Source organism: Erythrolamprus reginae, chromosome 2 (genome assembly GCF_031021105.1).
Source record: "Erythrolamprus reginae isolate rEryReg1 chromosome 2, rEryReg1.hap1, whole genome shotgun sequence".
Taxonomy (NCBI): Eukaryota; Metazoa; Chordata; class Lepidosauria; order Squamata; family Dipsadidae; genus Erythrolamprus; species Erythrolamprus reginae.
Window position 1 is genome coordinate 104,960,493 of NC_091951.1, and position 16,662 is coordinate 104,977,154.

At 39.1% G+C, this 16,662-nt stretch overlaps 1 protein-coding gene across 3 annotated transcripts in view; it reads right to left on the bottom strand.

Moving 5' to 3' along the window:
- Nucleotides 1–4,274: 4,274 nt before the first annotated feature.
- LARP1 (La ribonucleoprotein 1, translational regulator) overlaps nt 4,275–16,662 on the bottom strand; it is a 111,241-nt gene continuing 98,853 nt past the window's right edge. For all 3 annotated transcript variants that reach the window (XM_070739016.1, XM_070739017.1, XM_070739018.1), the window contains exons 11-19: nt 15,970–16,323; nt 9,055–9,178; nt 8,430–8,635; nt 8,200–8,306; nt 7,804–7,955; nt 7,060–7,204; nt 6,815–6,924; nt 6,216–6,343; nt 4,275–4,648 (exon numbers count right to left, since the gene is read on the bottom strand). In XM_070739016.1, coding sequence (XP_070595117.1) covers nt 4,412–4,648; nt 6,216–6,343; nt 6,815–6,924; nt 7,060–7,204; nt 7,804–7,955; nt 8,200–8,306; nt 8,430–8,635; nt 9,055–9,178; nt 15,970–16,323 — 1,563 coding nt within the window. In that variant the 3' untranslated portion in view covers nt 4,275–4,411. The remainder of the gene's footprint in view (nt 4,649–6,215; nt 6,344–6,814; nt 6,925–7,059; nt 7,205–7,803; nt 7,956–8,199; nt 8,307–8,429; nt 8,636–9,054; nt 9,179–15,969; nt 16,324–16,662) is intronic.

Below are 16,662 nucleotides of genomic sequence, written 5' to 3' on the forward strand. Positions count from 1 at the left end.
GATCTCATTGGCCCAAGCCATTTTTTTGTACCATGATACAGAATGTGAAAGAGAACAATAACCAAAAATATATATTTCTGTGAAGATGAATACATGCAAAAAATAATGTCATCAAAGAAAAGCAAGGTTTTAGAGGGCCAGACTTGGAAGAACAAAATCTGCAAAACCAAACAGGAATGGTTAAGCCCATGCCCTTTTCATGTATCCAGTCATAGAATATGCTCATCACAGATAAGTCGGTCCTATGTTCAAGTGTCTTCAGAAAGTGAAAATGTAAACCAGCAGAAAAGGTATTTGTAGATATTTTTTTAAAAAAGCGTCCAAACCCATGTTGCTGAGATGAACTCTCCCACCCCCAATAAACCACTCATTTGAAACTGATTTTTTTAAAGATGGAGGCATCTAACAATACTAACTACACATTCCCTCTTAAGCCTTTCTAATCATTTGACAAATCCAATTTTTAGAAGATTGATATGGATAGACAAAGACCAGAATTTGTTGTATTAACACATTTGATTGCTTAACGAAAGAAAATAAGCAAGGCATAAATAACTCCCATCCCATTCCTGTTTAAACAAGTAAACAAACAAAAATGCATGGCAGCACTATAAGGTTTTGGTGTTGTGTATTAATAGTACAATCAAGCTACCAGAATAAAGAAAGGCAAATACAAATCTCTGTACTATAACTGGAAAATTGTGAGGAACAAAGAGAGACATGGCAGCACCAACACGTAATGAAGGTCACTTACTTTCCTGTCTATTCTACGCCAGATTTCAACTTCCACTTCTACTTGACCATAAAAGTTTAGACCTATCCAGACTGACCAGTTATTTCTAAAATGCCTTTTGCTTTGCATCGGGGAACAGAAACTTTCTCAGATTTAGTAACTTCAGACATTAGGAAACCACAGAAAGTTTCTAAATCCCAAGTGAAAGCCTCTGTTCCCAGAAGGTACTTTCCCACGTTATGAGAGCATAGGATACTCACAATTTTATTAGCATCCACTCACTTCCCAACAAGGTATTCGAGCCTATTTTCGCCAAACAAATCTCTTCTATTTATAGGATTTGTGTGCTATCTTCTGACTTACGGGTAGCCTATAATTATATGACTACAACATATTCTACTGATGTCTTTCTAAGCTGGTGCAAGAGTCTGTCATCAGTAAATCTTCCCAAACCTTCCAGTAAACGTTTACAGTCCAACCTGCAATATTGTCAGATTGATAAAAAATGCTGTGGCATTCTTACAGCTTCTTGCATTCTTACACTTATATCAGGTTTTTAATCATTAGTTATTTTTCTTCTACAATCTACTACTGCCTTAGTGCTCATCTTGAATTTGGAAAAAAAAATATTCTTATAACGACACACAGCAGCGTTCGCATTCAAAAGAGCCCAATTCTTCAGGGTTAGCCAGAATAAATGTCCAGAATTACTTCTAAGAATGCTTTTGAACAAATGTCCACTGGTTTTGACATATAATTACTTGTTTCTACCTCATAGTTCCCAAAGATATGCTTTATTTCATGTTGCAACTATATTTAGTTTACATGGTTTGTATGGCAAAAATTATTGATGACCACTACATGACAGCATATCTTGTACTTGCTATAGTCCTAATGAAAATACAGGCATTCCGGTCCATCTGCTTAACTGCATATTGAAATCCTGGGATAATAAGGATTTCAGTCAATTCATGAAACGGCCACGATATTCTCAACTATTAGTTCCATTTTATCATGGTTCTTCTAATACAGCATACTCCACAATATCACAGTGTAATTCCACCTGGTGAAAACAGTGGAATGCTCACTTTCATTTCTCATGCCTTAATGAAAAGATGGTTTGTTATAACAAGTGGCACAGCAAAGAAAGCAAGCAATACCCTGATGCTATTCCGTCATGCTAGAACCATAGGGTGTGCTTTATGTGGTCATTGCACTATCACTCATGAATACTCTGTGGCAAACTCCCATTAAAGCAAGCTTGATACAGTTAAAAATAGTAACATCAGGAAGCACTAACCCTAGGCAGAAAGTCCCATCTCCTTAGTTATCTACAAATTTAGTACCAAACCATCCAAGTGGTTATAAAGTAATGAACCGCCCAACATCACTCCTTGAAACACTAACGCTTATCTGCTCCAAACGACTAACTGTGGGAACTTAAGGTCTGTTATTGACTCACAAAAGTACTTTCCAGCACATTAATATCAAGGATATACCTGCAACATGAACTCTAAAATGTGGAAATAGCCGAGATATCTGATAGTTCTGGCAGAAGAATTCACAGAAAATATGTAGTATGCCTGGCCCCACTTTTTCTACGTGTATGAGGTGAAAAGAATGGAGGATATCAATTCCCAGCATTACAGAAAGGCCCTCTGCACATGCTTTATCAAGGAGGGGGAAGAAGAGGACTGTTTTAACTTAAGCCATAGGACCACATAAACAGTATTGCACTCTTCTATTACCATTTATCCCCTTTTGGAGCTATATGGTAAGCAGGAGTGACATATTGACCTTCCTCCCCCTGTTGATTTTTCTGCAGAACACCAATAGCACATTAGGAAAGTTAACAAAATGCAGGAAGAAACAAACCAGGTTGTCAGAAACATGATATAGCATGTATTTCCTTCTCTGCTGTTCACACCAATAGTTCAGGACAGCTGTTTTCTACATAATTTCAGCCATGCGAGTAGCCTCTGAAAGTTCCAGCAATTAGCCCAATTTCAGCCAAGGTAAGCTTGGTGCTGTGTATAAAGTGGTGTGACCCAGCAGATGTGGTTCCAATTCATGAAGTAATGTTTTTGTCTGTACGTGTGATGTTTGCAACTAGCCAACAATCTAAACAGCAGCATCCTTGGCTACATAGTCATTCCAGGGATGGGAGGCAGATTATCATAGATATTATTAGAAAGAACACAGAAAGGGAATCCTGTGCAAGTAATCAACACGAGTAAGCTACCTCAAATTCAGAAATGATTGGACATAAAAAATCCTACTTTGCTTAGGATAAAGCTATTTTCCTATGCACACATTATTCAACCACATGGATGAAAAGCAAGGATGTATGCCTTTAGATCCTCACTCTGTGTTTTACTCTTTTTCCTGGTGCAACTGCCTGCCTATCCTGGAATAGGAAGTTTTCATGAAACAACAAATGAGATCCTGTCCTGTCCGGGTGGGAGAGAGAAAAAAATGGCGGTGCACCTGGAAGTCTAAGTGAAGTAATGGCAGATGCAGTTGTAGCGGAAAGGACACTAAAACAGTTGATACACATACATCAGCATCAACTACACAATAGCAGAAGTTGCAGGCTGAAGTGCCCCAGTATCCCCCTGCTCTGGAGAGAAGCTGTTCGTGTGACGTGAACCAACATTCAGCTAGATCTCAACAATATTGTTCCAGTTGATGCGGATCACTGCTGGGTTAAAGGGAAGACAGTCATCAGCTACTGCAGACAAGAGTCACTGAACAGGAAACAGAAATATATCACAGTCTGGCTGATTCCCAAGGAGATGCCATTTTCCCAAAATGCTCAAGTCAGGGATGCCTACAAGTTCCCAACTCCACAATAAGGCAACTTATTAATTTTGAAGGAAGGAAGCAAAAGAAACAGATTTTTTTAAAACAAGTTTTTTTGTGTTTTGTGTTTTTTTTTTTTAAGTGAAAGCTGTTTTAGCCAAGTCTTATATGCATTCCTATGCGGGGGGAGACACTGTGCAAGTTTATGTTCTACCCATCACGCAGAAGAACTGGGCAAGCCCAATGTAAGTGGGCCCACTTTCAGCCAGGGTCCTTTGGTTCATTTCCAGTCGTAGGTGTCTGATGGAAAAGATGAGCAGCACAACAGAAGTGGTGGTGGTAGTAGCAGAGACTCCTCTTGTGCATTGCTATATCCAGAAGGGGCGATGCCTGCTGAACTTGGAAAGCCAAAGGCTAGTTCTCCAAATAACACTACATTGTTCGGTCCAAACTTCCAGCTTACCAAGTGGGCTGCATAGTTGTTAAGTGTTCAGAGGGAGGAGAAGGAGCTAGATTGTGAGGCTGCATGATGCAGAGTAATTTTGGTTTATCCAAACGAACTTCTATCAATAATTTAAAACTTGATATATATATATAATATATATATAATATTTATATTTATAAAAATCTCCCCTTTCCCAACCCAACCTAACCCCTGAAAGGCGCTAAGACATGAAAATGTGAAGGTCTGGCTCCAATCAATGACTTAATCACAGCAAGGAAAAAGATGCATTCATTCAGCTTGGATCATCTTTTTTTTCCAGCCAACAAGAAAAATCATATGGACTGTATAGCCCCACCTCCCGAAAGCAGCCTGGTCTTGGACTTTGACACTCCAACTCCCTGCCCCCTTTTTCACTGGTAGTTCTAGTATGTCTACTTCCCCACTGTTTGGGTTTCCACTGTGGCTGTGGAAACTGCATGTGGCTGGCTCAGGTTTTTGGCATCTTCCTGGCTTGATGAGTTGGGGACTTGGCTGGATGAGGCAGACATTTGATTGGATGGAGTATGGCCAACAGACTTGCTGGAAGACTGAGATGGGTATCGCTTCCTTCCATCTATTCCTATGGTTGTAGGATATCTCTTGTGGCTACCTTCTTCCCCTATAGGAGGCTGAAATGAGAAAAAAGCCATTAGACAAATGTATTTAGCATCTCAATATTGCTTCAAGATTCATGATTTACGCGGCGGGGGGGGGGGGGACTATAGAGAAATTTGGTACTGTATTTTAAAAAAATAATAGTATCTCAAAGCCCCACCTTTCCTTAGTACTTATTGCTTGGCCTACACTTTCAAAACTGAGATCTTAAAATCTTTTCATTCTACACTGAAATGTTATGGGGAAGATTTTATATTCATTTAGCAAAAAACAAAAAACAAAACTTTAGGGGAAAATCAACGAAGCTAGTGACCTGTTGCATTCAACTTTTCCATGTCAGAACTGGCAAGCTAGAACCCTCAGGAGTGGTAGTCCACTTCAAAATATGGTTTCCAATTCTAGTTCCTAAAGTCTTAATATCCATACCTTCATTCACAATTATCTGAAGATTTTCATATATGACCAGGCTATTATTTTTTTAAAAATATTATTTTTATTATTATTTTTCTGCTTAATACTTTCACGCAAGTGTAGGGTTGGCTTTCCCCCCCAAATCAATCAAATTTTGATCCATTGGCAGGGCAGAAATTGACCAAATCTGCTTGTTGCCTGAGCCTGATGTCATGGGCTGAGAGAAAATGATTGGTCCAAAGCCACCCAGCTGGTTTTCATGGCTAAAGTTAGACTGTAACTCATAATCTCTAGCCTGATGCTTTAACTGCTAGACCAAACCGGTTATTTATTACTATTACTAGGGTTTAATGCACCCTAGTTAATAGTGCACCCTAGACCTGGGCATTTTTATCTCCCATTGAATCCTTCCCAAAGATAAATACTGTTCTTTGGTAGTGTTTTTATTAATGTATTTATCAATATATTTTTATCTTGCCCTTTACACATACATACATACATACATACATACATACATACATACATACATGAATACATGCATAGTGTTTGGCTTACAACACACAATAGGGACTGGAATATTTGTTTTAAGTAGTGTGGCACTTAACTGAGACATCATATAATCTCACATGATTTTACAAATTTTTTACCAGTCGTTAAGTGAACCACTGTTAACACAGATATCATATATCCACGACTTGTAATCTTCCCTGCCATCTAACAGTAAAACCTAATTTTGCCAATTTTTTCCTCACAGCAACAATCTTATAAAATCTTATAGAGCCGGGGTGGCGCAGCAGGTAGAGTGCTGTACTGCAGGCCACTGAAGCTGACTGTAGATCTGAAGGTCAGCGGTTCAAATCTCATCACCGGCTCAAGGTTGACTCAGCCTTCCATCCTTCCGAGGTGGGTAAAATGAGGACCCAGATTGTGGGGGCAATAGGCTGGCTCTGTTAAAAAGTGCTATTGCTAACATGTTGTAAGCCGCCCTGAGTCTAAGAAGAAGGGCGGCATAAAAATTGAATAAATAAAATTGAATAAATAAATATTATTTCAAATACATTAATATTAACTGACTCTATGTACACTATGCCTGATATAGCCATATATCAGAAAAAACACAACCATCAGAAATATTTATATTACAAGGAAGAAACAGTAACTTGTACTCACATCAACTCTGAAATCTTCAAGGCGGCGGAATTTGCTGAGGTATTCTTGCAATTTGCTGTCAATGTCCAGGTTTTTGGCTTTGGAATATTTTAAGAAGGCCCAAAACTTTTCAAGCCCATAAAGCTGGCCTATTAACAAGAGACAAAAAACTAAGAATAAGGAAGCTATAGGAAGACATAACAATTTCATTTCAGCAAATATTAGTGACAAAAATTGGCAATTTATCAATACATGAGAACATCCTTTTACTAGCTACATACACTGGAGATGGAGGGGGAGGAAAGAGACAAAGAGCACAAGAAAGAAGCTGACCCTCTCTTTACTTAAGACAAAAGAGCATAAAGCTAAAAGTAATCTTGGCTTCAGATGTCAGAAGCTTCTCTCAGTATTCACAACTTTTTGAGATTTCTTCCTATGCATAGTACTCAAAATGTAATTTCCCACTATAGTTTTGAAATCACAGTGTAATCAAAACTCCAACTATTTATTCTAAAGAAAAATTGCATAATTATTGGAAAAATGTCCCACAATTCACTGGCATAAAGATTCCCTGAAATATCAGTTACTCTTTGTGCTACCAAGGGGGGAAAAAACCTTACCAGCCTCAAAATCTCTTATAGTTTCTTCTTGAAAATCTTTAAATATGTCAGGTCGGAATTTTTTCTCCAATCCATAACTGTAATATCTGAAGAGGCACTCCAGTCCATACCTGCAAGACCATAGTATTTGTAACACCACTACTGCCTTCATATCACCATATTTGTTACTAAAGCCAAGATCAATCCACGTGTCCCCCTTTATATATTTAAAATGCCAACTATGCAATAAACAGGTTTGAACCTACCTGTACCCTTCTTTTGCATCCTCCAGAGCCAGTTGCTTAAATTCCTCATACATTTTCTTGTTAAAGTGATCCCGAAGGAAAAATGACCAGAATCTAAAGAGAGTATTCATTTCTTGGGACTGGCCAATACCCAGTCGTTTCCGTTCTGGATAAAAACAAAGAAGAAAACTCTTAAGATCCATTTTAAAGTGCATGCCAATTAAAATACTTCACTTCATCCTAAAGACAAAATGCACACATTCCCCATCCTTATGTTTCTGTAATATACAAAATCAAGAATCTTCTGAATGCCTTGGCCTTTGGATATTGAAGCCAGATAGAGAAATTTCTATAACAACATCATTTATAAAGCAGTCAATGGATTGTAATCTTAAATTACATTATATAGTGATGGAAGAAAACTGGCTTTAAATAAATGGAAACTATCTTCAAAATGGCCCATACCAATTAGAAATGATTAAACTACATGTTCCCTAGAGCTTCATACAAGTGAATAGATAGCCATGCAAAACAGAGAAGTCCCCGCTCCGCCCCCACTCAAAATCACAGTAAACCATGCTCATTGCACTAGATACAAATGTTGTCTACAGATTATCACATCAAACAATAATGAAAGTTTGCAAAGAATATCATTGCCAAGAAGCTAAATTTGGCCAAGACATTAAGAAAACTGCTTGCTCTATTCACTATAAGCTGCACAAGAATCAAACACAGGACAAGTTCAGCATTATCTACAAAATTCACCATTAAGGCAGCGCCGGCGATACTTGTGGTAGACATGTTGTGTGAAGCCATTTTCTTTCAGGAGTTCATGGGAAGGATGCTGGAACTTAGGCAATGACTGTGGGGTGCAGCCATAGCTGCCAATAGCTGGGGTACCTTCGGAAGGACTGGAACTAAATACATTTTGAAAAAATTGTGTCAATATAAGAATCAACTGCTGAAATGTTCAGAAGCAAATACAGATACGTTACACTTAATCAGACTTTAAACTAACAAGATTTTTCTGAAAAAAAGTCTTAATTGCTAAGTAAAGAGAGCATTGATTTATGAGAAAGAAGAGTAGGATCTCTTTCTTCAGTAGGATATCTCAATCTTTTGTTCCTCAAACTCAATGAAAATCATTTTGCTTTTTAGTACCTGATAGATGCTGTTCGAGGTCTATGCTCCCGAGAATCCATCACCCAACCAACGTGACATTCCATTGGGGGATTTGAACTGTGCCGTGTTTTTCTTTTCCGGGGTGTCTATAACAAGGAGCACAAGAAAGATTCTGTATAACACTAAAGGTTCACAAAGAATTCTAGCTAAGTCAAGAGATACCCAATATCTATATAGGCATATAGAAGGAGCTGATACACAGGCCTTACCTTGGCATCTATTAATCTGCCTTCCTTAACCACTGGGTAAAACCGAGGCGTCTGTGTGGGGTCTTTCAGTTGAGGTGTACGAGGGGTTCGAGGAGTTCTTGCATTGCGGTAGTTTGGGGATTCTGGCACAGTTGTTGGCAACGATCGGGCAATAGTTGAAGGTTCGGGCACACCAAAGAGTTTATTTGCCAGAGCATCAGTTGGAACTATAATGAAAAACAATAGTACTGATTAGCCAATGTTTATACAGAAAAAAATAAAAAATCAACATCCATGCTCAGAAACTGTTTTCTCCAATTTCATTTAAGAAAAAGAAGTGAAAGCAACAAAGTTTTAAAAAGCAAGCAGAAAATGATGGATTTGTACCCTGAAGTAAATATGATTTTTGAGCGTATGCTGCTCAAGGTCACTGTGTAAGATGGGTGGGCATATTAATTTTATAAACAATAAATTGAAATAGGAATACCTTCTAGATACTTTACAAGAGGGGGGTGGGGGAAGGGAGAGAAATCAAAGAGCAGCAGCTTAAAAATACAGCAGTGAGGACTGAATATTTGTCAAAAGATCCTATATGGAAAACATCTGCTGAAATTTGTTTAATAGGTGAGTATGTGCAAACCAATACCTTGCTGGAACCTGGGTGGTCCTGGAGGAACTTCTTGATTTGGATCAACAGGAGGCTCAGGGGTAAGTGTGTCAAACTGCTCTCTGCTGATCATATTCACCTTCTTGAAGTTTTCTACTTCTTGCTACATTTCAAAAGATCACAAATGAAAATTAAAAACATGACTAGAAGAGATTTACACTTTGTCTATCAAATCAAAGCAGTGTGAAAACCTCACAAAAATCTCGGTGCATTTTAGAACACAGAAAGTGGTTCCCTAAATAGGTAACTATCAAGAATAACTGCACATGGAGTTTCAAAATATCAATGGTGATGTACCTCACCATCTCAATGTAACACACATCATCAGAATTTCAAAACAAAACTTTTTGTGTAAAGTTTAGTTAAGAAATTCCACATAAGAGTAAAATCAATGTAATTGTAATAAATGTTCATTTTGGGATGTCTGCTTCCAATTTATATACATCAGAGACAGGTTAAAAAATTAATAAAAGGAGTTCATGAAAATAACATTCTGATTTCCCCTTCACATTATTTTAACTATTTTTTTCCAATGCTCAGACATCTCATCTTTAGAGTCAATTCAGGAACTGCGAAATTTCAGGAGCAACTGATTAAGGGGAGATGACATAAAAACATTGGCCATGCAAGCAGCAGAACCAGAAGGCAAGGCTTCATCTTCATCTGGAGACGACGTTTCAGCATTAGGGTCCAAAGGGGCCTCAAGAATTGAGGGGCCTTCTTAAACTTCCAACTGGGCATAAGGGATTGATCTTTCTGAGCCTTTGTTCAGGGCTCTTTGCCTCCTCTCTTCATCCTTCCAAGAGGCTTTGGATGCCTTCTTAGATCTTCCACAATCACGAGGTTCAGAGGCATGCCTTTTCCTTGCAGGCCTTCAGCACGAGGAACCTGCTATTCACTAACTTCTGGGTGGGTGGGGCGTGACTTGTTTGATCTATGAGGAGAGGATTGCCTCATGGTGTCCGCCATTTTGAATTTTTAAAGGGACACCCCAGCCAGCTAAAAAACCCGAATTAAGGCAGGAGAGAGAGATAAAGAAGGCACAGGCTGGGTGGGGCTCTGAAGCTGTTTACTCACACACACCTTTGGTCCCCATAGAAGCCTTGAAGTGCTGTAGATGAATTCGGCACTGCAGAACCACACAGTGCACTTAGGCAGTTATTTCACTCCCCTGGCCCCAGGGGGCAAGCAACTAGCAAAGGCAGGAGTCAGGCACCCAAAGACTGAAGGAACAGCCCTAAACTTGGAAAAGCTGCTGGAACGCTCTCATGCATCCCACATCAAAATCAGGCAGCCGCTCTTCTTGTTTGTAATCAAAGTAAGCCAACGTCCCTTATTGAATCAGCTCTCTCCCTGCCTTCCCGTTCACAAATGCCGTCACATGACCCTCGGTGGAATGGGGCCGAAGTCTTTCCCGAAAGAATCATTTGTAAGTGTTGCACCATCACATGGTCTTCCAATTCTTTCAGGCAAAGCCTTACTCACTGGGGTGGTTAGGGGGAGAACTCCAATCCGCCTCTCTCAACTTCAGTGGTATCGGGCAAGCCCTTCTCCCTGGAATTCGTCTTATCTGTCTATCTCTCTCCCTCCCTCTCCAATGAATAAGATAGCTTTCAGGAATGGAACTCTTTTCTACACGTCTAATCACTAAGATCGACTGAGTCAAAAGCTGGGGAAGATGATGGAGGAGGTGTTACTTTAAAGGTTGCAGACTCAGTCCAATTAGATCCTAGACAGTGTTAACGCATTCCTGGATGCTATCTCCACCCACAATGGAAAAAGCACTTTAGTTAGCATTAGGATTTACACCAATTACAGGTAGTCCTTTTAAAAAAACATCCAATGGTTCAGGAACTATTCAAAATTATAACAGGAATTCTCTTATTTCTGCACTGGCTGTAAATGCCCTGAGCCTCATTCTGCTTAGATTTTGGGACGTATTTTTTCAGCCAGACTCTTTGAAAGCAAAAGGGGTGCCCAACGGGTTGATTTCTCCACATGAAGGGCAGAGTCCCTTTGCCAACCCAAAATTAGAGGAGCAAAATAACACAGCAAAATGATGTAAGAATCTGCTTTACAGAAAAGGACTGGGAAGAAAGGCTGTATAAAGCAGCAAAGGCTGTATTATATAATCAGGCAGCAGTGGTAACCTGCCTAAGGGAATGGATAGTGTTTACCAATAAAAGATTATTAAGTATAGAGGGCCATGATCTTCAAGTAGGCTGACATAATTTCATTTGGGAAGGGAAACACAAAACGCATAAGTATTTCCAAAGACACAATGTAAGGGGAACGTTATTAGAAGATTGGATGGAAATAAAGAAAAAAATGCTATATAAAATCCCCCAAATGGATATCTCCAATGGAAGCAACAATCTCCCTTAACATGTTAGAACTGGATAAGAAAATTACATAAAATGACTTATTGGATGTAGAAAGCAATCTCAAATCGAAAGAGAATTTGGTGATGATTGGAATAAAAATAGATTGGTGGTCTTCTCTCCAAATTCAATCCAAGTATAAAGAAGATTTATCACATTTTGGATTCCAAAACAAATATCAAGAACTGGATAAGATTTTATTGGAAACAGAAGAAAGAATGATAACAAAATACAGATAACTGTCTATTAAACGTCAAAATGGAAGAGGAAATAGTAAAAGAAGTTATGGTGATTTGGGCGCAAAATTTCAACTATACAATTGAACTAAGGCATTGGGGGAAAATCTGGGACCAGACCTATAAACGTACATTAACAGCATCCTTCCAAAAAAAAAAAAAAAATCGGTAATACCTACCTCTGGCAAGATTGGTGAAAATGTCTCCGAATATATTAGTGAAATGCTGAAAATGTAAGCAAGATCTGGGGCTGTACCTCCACATGTGGTGGACATGCCCAGAGGCAAAAAAAATTTGAAAAAGATTCAAAGATGGATAGAAGAAATCATAGAAAAAGTAGATTTAAAACCGGAATTGTTTCTGTTACGAATTATAAAAATATAACAACTGCAACTAGAATTAGTTACACTCAACATTGAAAAACAGAAACAGCCCTTTGAGCTCAACAGTAATCACAGAAATATTAGAATGTGTGGAAATGAACAAATTAACTATGGAAATTCACAACAGAGAAGAAACAGAATTTTACAAAATATGGAACATAAAAGTAAAGCCAAATAGTCAGTTACATAAATAGTAAATAAGGTGATAGATTTAGATAAGCTGTTAGCTATTAAGAAGATTGTAATAGGTTGGACTTAGGAAATATATGATTATACATAAGTTAATGAATAAGTGATATAAAAACACCGAAGATACATAGATATGACTGTGAAATGAATGTCTTATTGTTTACGTTTTGTTATGTAATGTTTATATCATGCTGTGTTTTTTCTGAATATTCAATTTGTATATATGTATATTTGTATTTAAATATTTTAAGACTTCAATAAAAATATTTTTTTAAAGAAAAATGCAAAATAAAGTTAAAATGTGGATTTATATGAAAAGTTTTTTATTTTACTTTATTTTAATTATTCTGTGGATTGGAGTTGCAGAGTGAGACATCTACTGGCAGAAACAAAACTGCAACGAATAACACCTTTGGGGTTTTTTGGTGTTAGATTACAAACTCTTAGGGAGGACTTGTTTGCTTTTGAGAGGTTTGATCCCAGCAACACTTACACACTTACTTACAGAACTTTAAATTGAAGTTAGAACATTGTGGAAATAACAAAATGTCCCAGGCAGTAATTGAAATGATCAATGAACTGAAAGAAATGGTTAAAATGACACATGGACTATTTAAGCTTGATGAATAACAAAATATACTGGAATACATCCAAGAGAATAAAGAAAACACGAAAGAAAAACAAGGATTCAGCATTGAAGAAAAAAAAATACAGACTTTGTCATTGGAAGCAATGTAAGAAAAAGAAGGATTAGGAAAAGGAAACAAAGGGGTTAATGATTACATTGGGGTTAGCAGGGATGGAAATGGAAAGGGAGGAAAGAAGAAAAGAAGAAAATAGGAAGAGAGTAGATTCAAAAGGGATAAATGAGGAGGATAAATGAGATAAATGAGTATACTGGGTATGACAGTGGGAAAAGGAGGAAAAGGGAAGGGATTAGATGGGATCTTAAGGCAGAAGAAAAGTTATAATAATTATAAAATTAAAAAGAAAGATAAGAGGATGAGAGTGTATGGGAGACTAAATGAAAATGGTTAAAGGAATAAATAAGAAAAATCAGAAATATGATAAGTAGACTGTTAAGATTAATATTTGTAGTTGTAGTATTTGATTATAATAATATGATGTATGAAGTGGAAAAAGGGGAAACAGTAGTATATATTTAAAATTGTTTGAATAGTAAATATTAATTACTGTAATAAAGTAAACTGGTGAAAGTAATATCTACAGGCAGAAGTGATATATATTTAGATTAATATTGGTGAATGGAATAGGTGGTTGATTGTTTATTAAAAGATGTTGGATAGTTGAAAAAGGGAATGTGTATAATACAATATGAGGATAAAATTTTAAAGAGTGTGTGGGAATTTAAAGAAAAATTGTGAATGATATAATTAAAGGAAAGGAGAATGTCAGGTACAATGGTACCTCTACCTACAAATGCCTCTATTTACGAACTTTTCTAGATAAGAACCAGGTGTTCAAGATTTTTTCCCTCTTCTGAAGAACCATTTTCCACTTACAAACCCAAGCCTACGAAGCAGTAACCTGAAAAGGCAGGGAGAAGCCTCCATGGGGCCTCTCTAGGAATCTCCTGGGAGGAAAGAGGGCCTTCACCCTCCCTGTGGTTTCCCCAATCGCACACATTATTTGCTGTTACAGTGATTCCTATGGGGAAAATTGCTGCTTCTTACAAACTTTTCTACTTAAGAACCTGGTCATGGAACAAATTAAGTTCGTAAGTAGAGGTACCACTGTACAATAAAGTGAACTGTATTATGATTAACATGTGTAATTGTAATATTGGAATAAGATGATATGAATGAAATGGAATGGGGAAAATGTTTGATATATGTGGGAGCAATATTTGGATGAATGGATTCTCGGATGATGCTGGATAGGTGAAAAAGAAGATGTAAAAATTAAATTTAAAGAAATGTATTATTTATGAAGTTAAATGGAAAAGGTATTGAAAAATAATTTTATTTTATTATAACAAATGAGAAATTAGGAATTAAGATTGAAACAACTTCTTTAAAATGGTGTTAACTAGACAAAGAAATAAGAAAGCTTTGGGATGAGGGCAAATTATGATATTGTTTAAATGTTACGAAAGAAATAGGAGGTAAATAGAATTAAAAAACAGAGAAAGAATATTTTGGCAGAAATGGGAAATATATTAAAATGGTATATGGTGATTTTGGAAGCTATATTTTTTTTTTGACTCAAGCAATATTCTGTTCAGAGAAAATACACTGTTTGTATGTCTGTATAAAAAGAATTAAAGAAACATTAAAAAGAACAAAGACAAAGAATAGACTTAGGGCAAACATCGGCTTCCTGAATCTACCCTTTTGGTTAAGTTTTCTTAATACGCATATTCATATAGGTGGGTGGGCAAAATGGTTTTGTACTAGTACAGTAATACCCCGGTTATTGCGTCCCCGACCATTGCGAACAGGGTAATTTGCGATTTTTCAACCCGGAAGTCAAAACACCATCTGCGCATGTGTGCCCTTTTTTTCTATGGGCACGCATGCGTAGATGGCGCCCGGCAGATCAGCTGCTGGGCGGCTTCCCTGGGTCTTCCCCCTCTTGCTGGCGGGAGGGCGAGCAGCGGGCATCAGCAAGGAGTTTCCCCACCGCCCACGCAAACTCCTCGCTGCCGCCCGCCCTTCGCCCGCCCACGCCGTTCATTCTCGCCGCTTTCGAGCTGAGTCCTGAAGCGAATTCGCTCCAGGACTCAGCTGGAAAGCGGCGAGAGCCAGCGCGGAGAAGCCGTTTGCTGGCGCTGGCTGTCGGCGCTTTTGAGCTGAGTCCTGAAGCAAATTCGCTCCAGGACTCAGCTCGAAAACGGCGAGAGCCAGCGCGGAGAAGCCGTTCGCTGGCGCTGGCTGTCGGCGCTTTTGAGCTGAGTCCTGAAGCAAATTCGCTCCAGGACTCAGCTGGAAAGCGGCGAGAGCCAGCGCGGAGAAGCCGTTCGCTGGCGCTGGCTGTCGGCGCTTTTGAGCTGAGTCCTGAAGCGAATTCGCTCCAGGACTCAGCTCGAAAGCGCCGACAGCCAGCGCGGAGAAGCCGTTCGCTGGCGCTGGCTGTCGGCGCTTTTGAGCTGAGTCCTGAAGCGAATTCGCTCCAGGACTCAGCTCGAAAGCGGCGACAGCCAGCGCGGAGAAGCCGTTCGCTGGCGCTGGCTGTCGGCGCTTTTGAGCTGAGTCCTGAAGCGAATTCGCTCCAGGACTCAGCTCGAAAGCAGCGACAGCGAACGGCTTGTCCGCCGCCTGCCTGCCTGCTAGTGAGGAGCCGAAGATTGGGGGCGGCGCGGCTGTTTTAAAATGTCGCCGCCGGCATGGGGGACTTGCTAGCACCCCCCGGACCCCCAACCCGGGTTTGGGGGGCTGCTAGGAAGCCCCCCATGCCGGCGGCGACGTTTTAAAACAGCCGCGCCGCCCCCAGTCTTCGGCTCCTCGCTAGCGCTGCGGGAGTAAAAACACCATCTGCACATGCGCAGATGGTGTTTTTACTTCCGCAGCGCTACTTCGCGAAAACCCGCTCGTTGCGGGGGGTCCTGGAACGGAACCCTCGCAACGAGCGGGGGATCACTGTATATTGGTTCAGGTTTTAATAATGCACTGGAATCCTTGCCTAATCCCATCTACATTATATTAATTTCATGCAGAGAGTAGGATAATAAAACCCGATTCTCACCTTTATCTGAGAATATTCTGGTTCAAACTGTTCTGTCCATAGGTCCTGTTCATAGTAATATAGTCCGTCATTGATCACTTTGGCTAATTCTGAGCTCATCTTTGCCCTGGAAGTGTGGTTGCCTGTTCTGTCCCCCCCTGGATGACGGCGTAGATAGGGGGGTGTCTGTGTTACAATCAAAATTTTATTCACGTCCCTGTCATCAATTTCATAGTCTGAATCCTCATCTGACCAATCAGTGAAGGTGTTTTTACGACCATCCATCTGTTCCATTTCCTCATCAAAAAGAAAGTCCAACTCCTCTGGTTCATCCTGATCCTTCTGCTTCAGTGGTGTTCTAGACTCTTCTGTTTTCTGGTACAAAGTGAGATAATGTTGTTAACATAGGATCTGGTGGAGAGCTAAACTTTACTACAATGCTCACATGAAAACTACAATGAATTCTCCGTTTTGTCTTCAAGATAAATAAATAACTCAATAGCTTTATTTGCAATACATGACTTGAAAACGAAGTCCATTTCATTTAATTCTGTATTACACGACATACTAGCCCACACAGGAAGACTTAAGAGAAAGGAAGAACTATACAGGTGGTTCTTGCTTAATGTCCATTCGTTCAACAACTATTCAAAGTGATGACAGCAGTGAACGAAGGGACCTATGACTACTCTTCAAAGTTTTGGTCATTGCAGT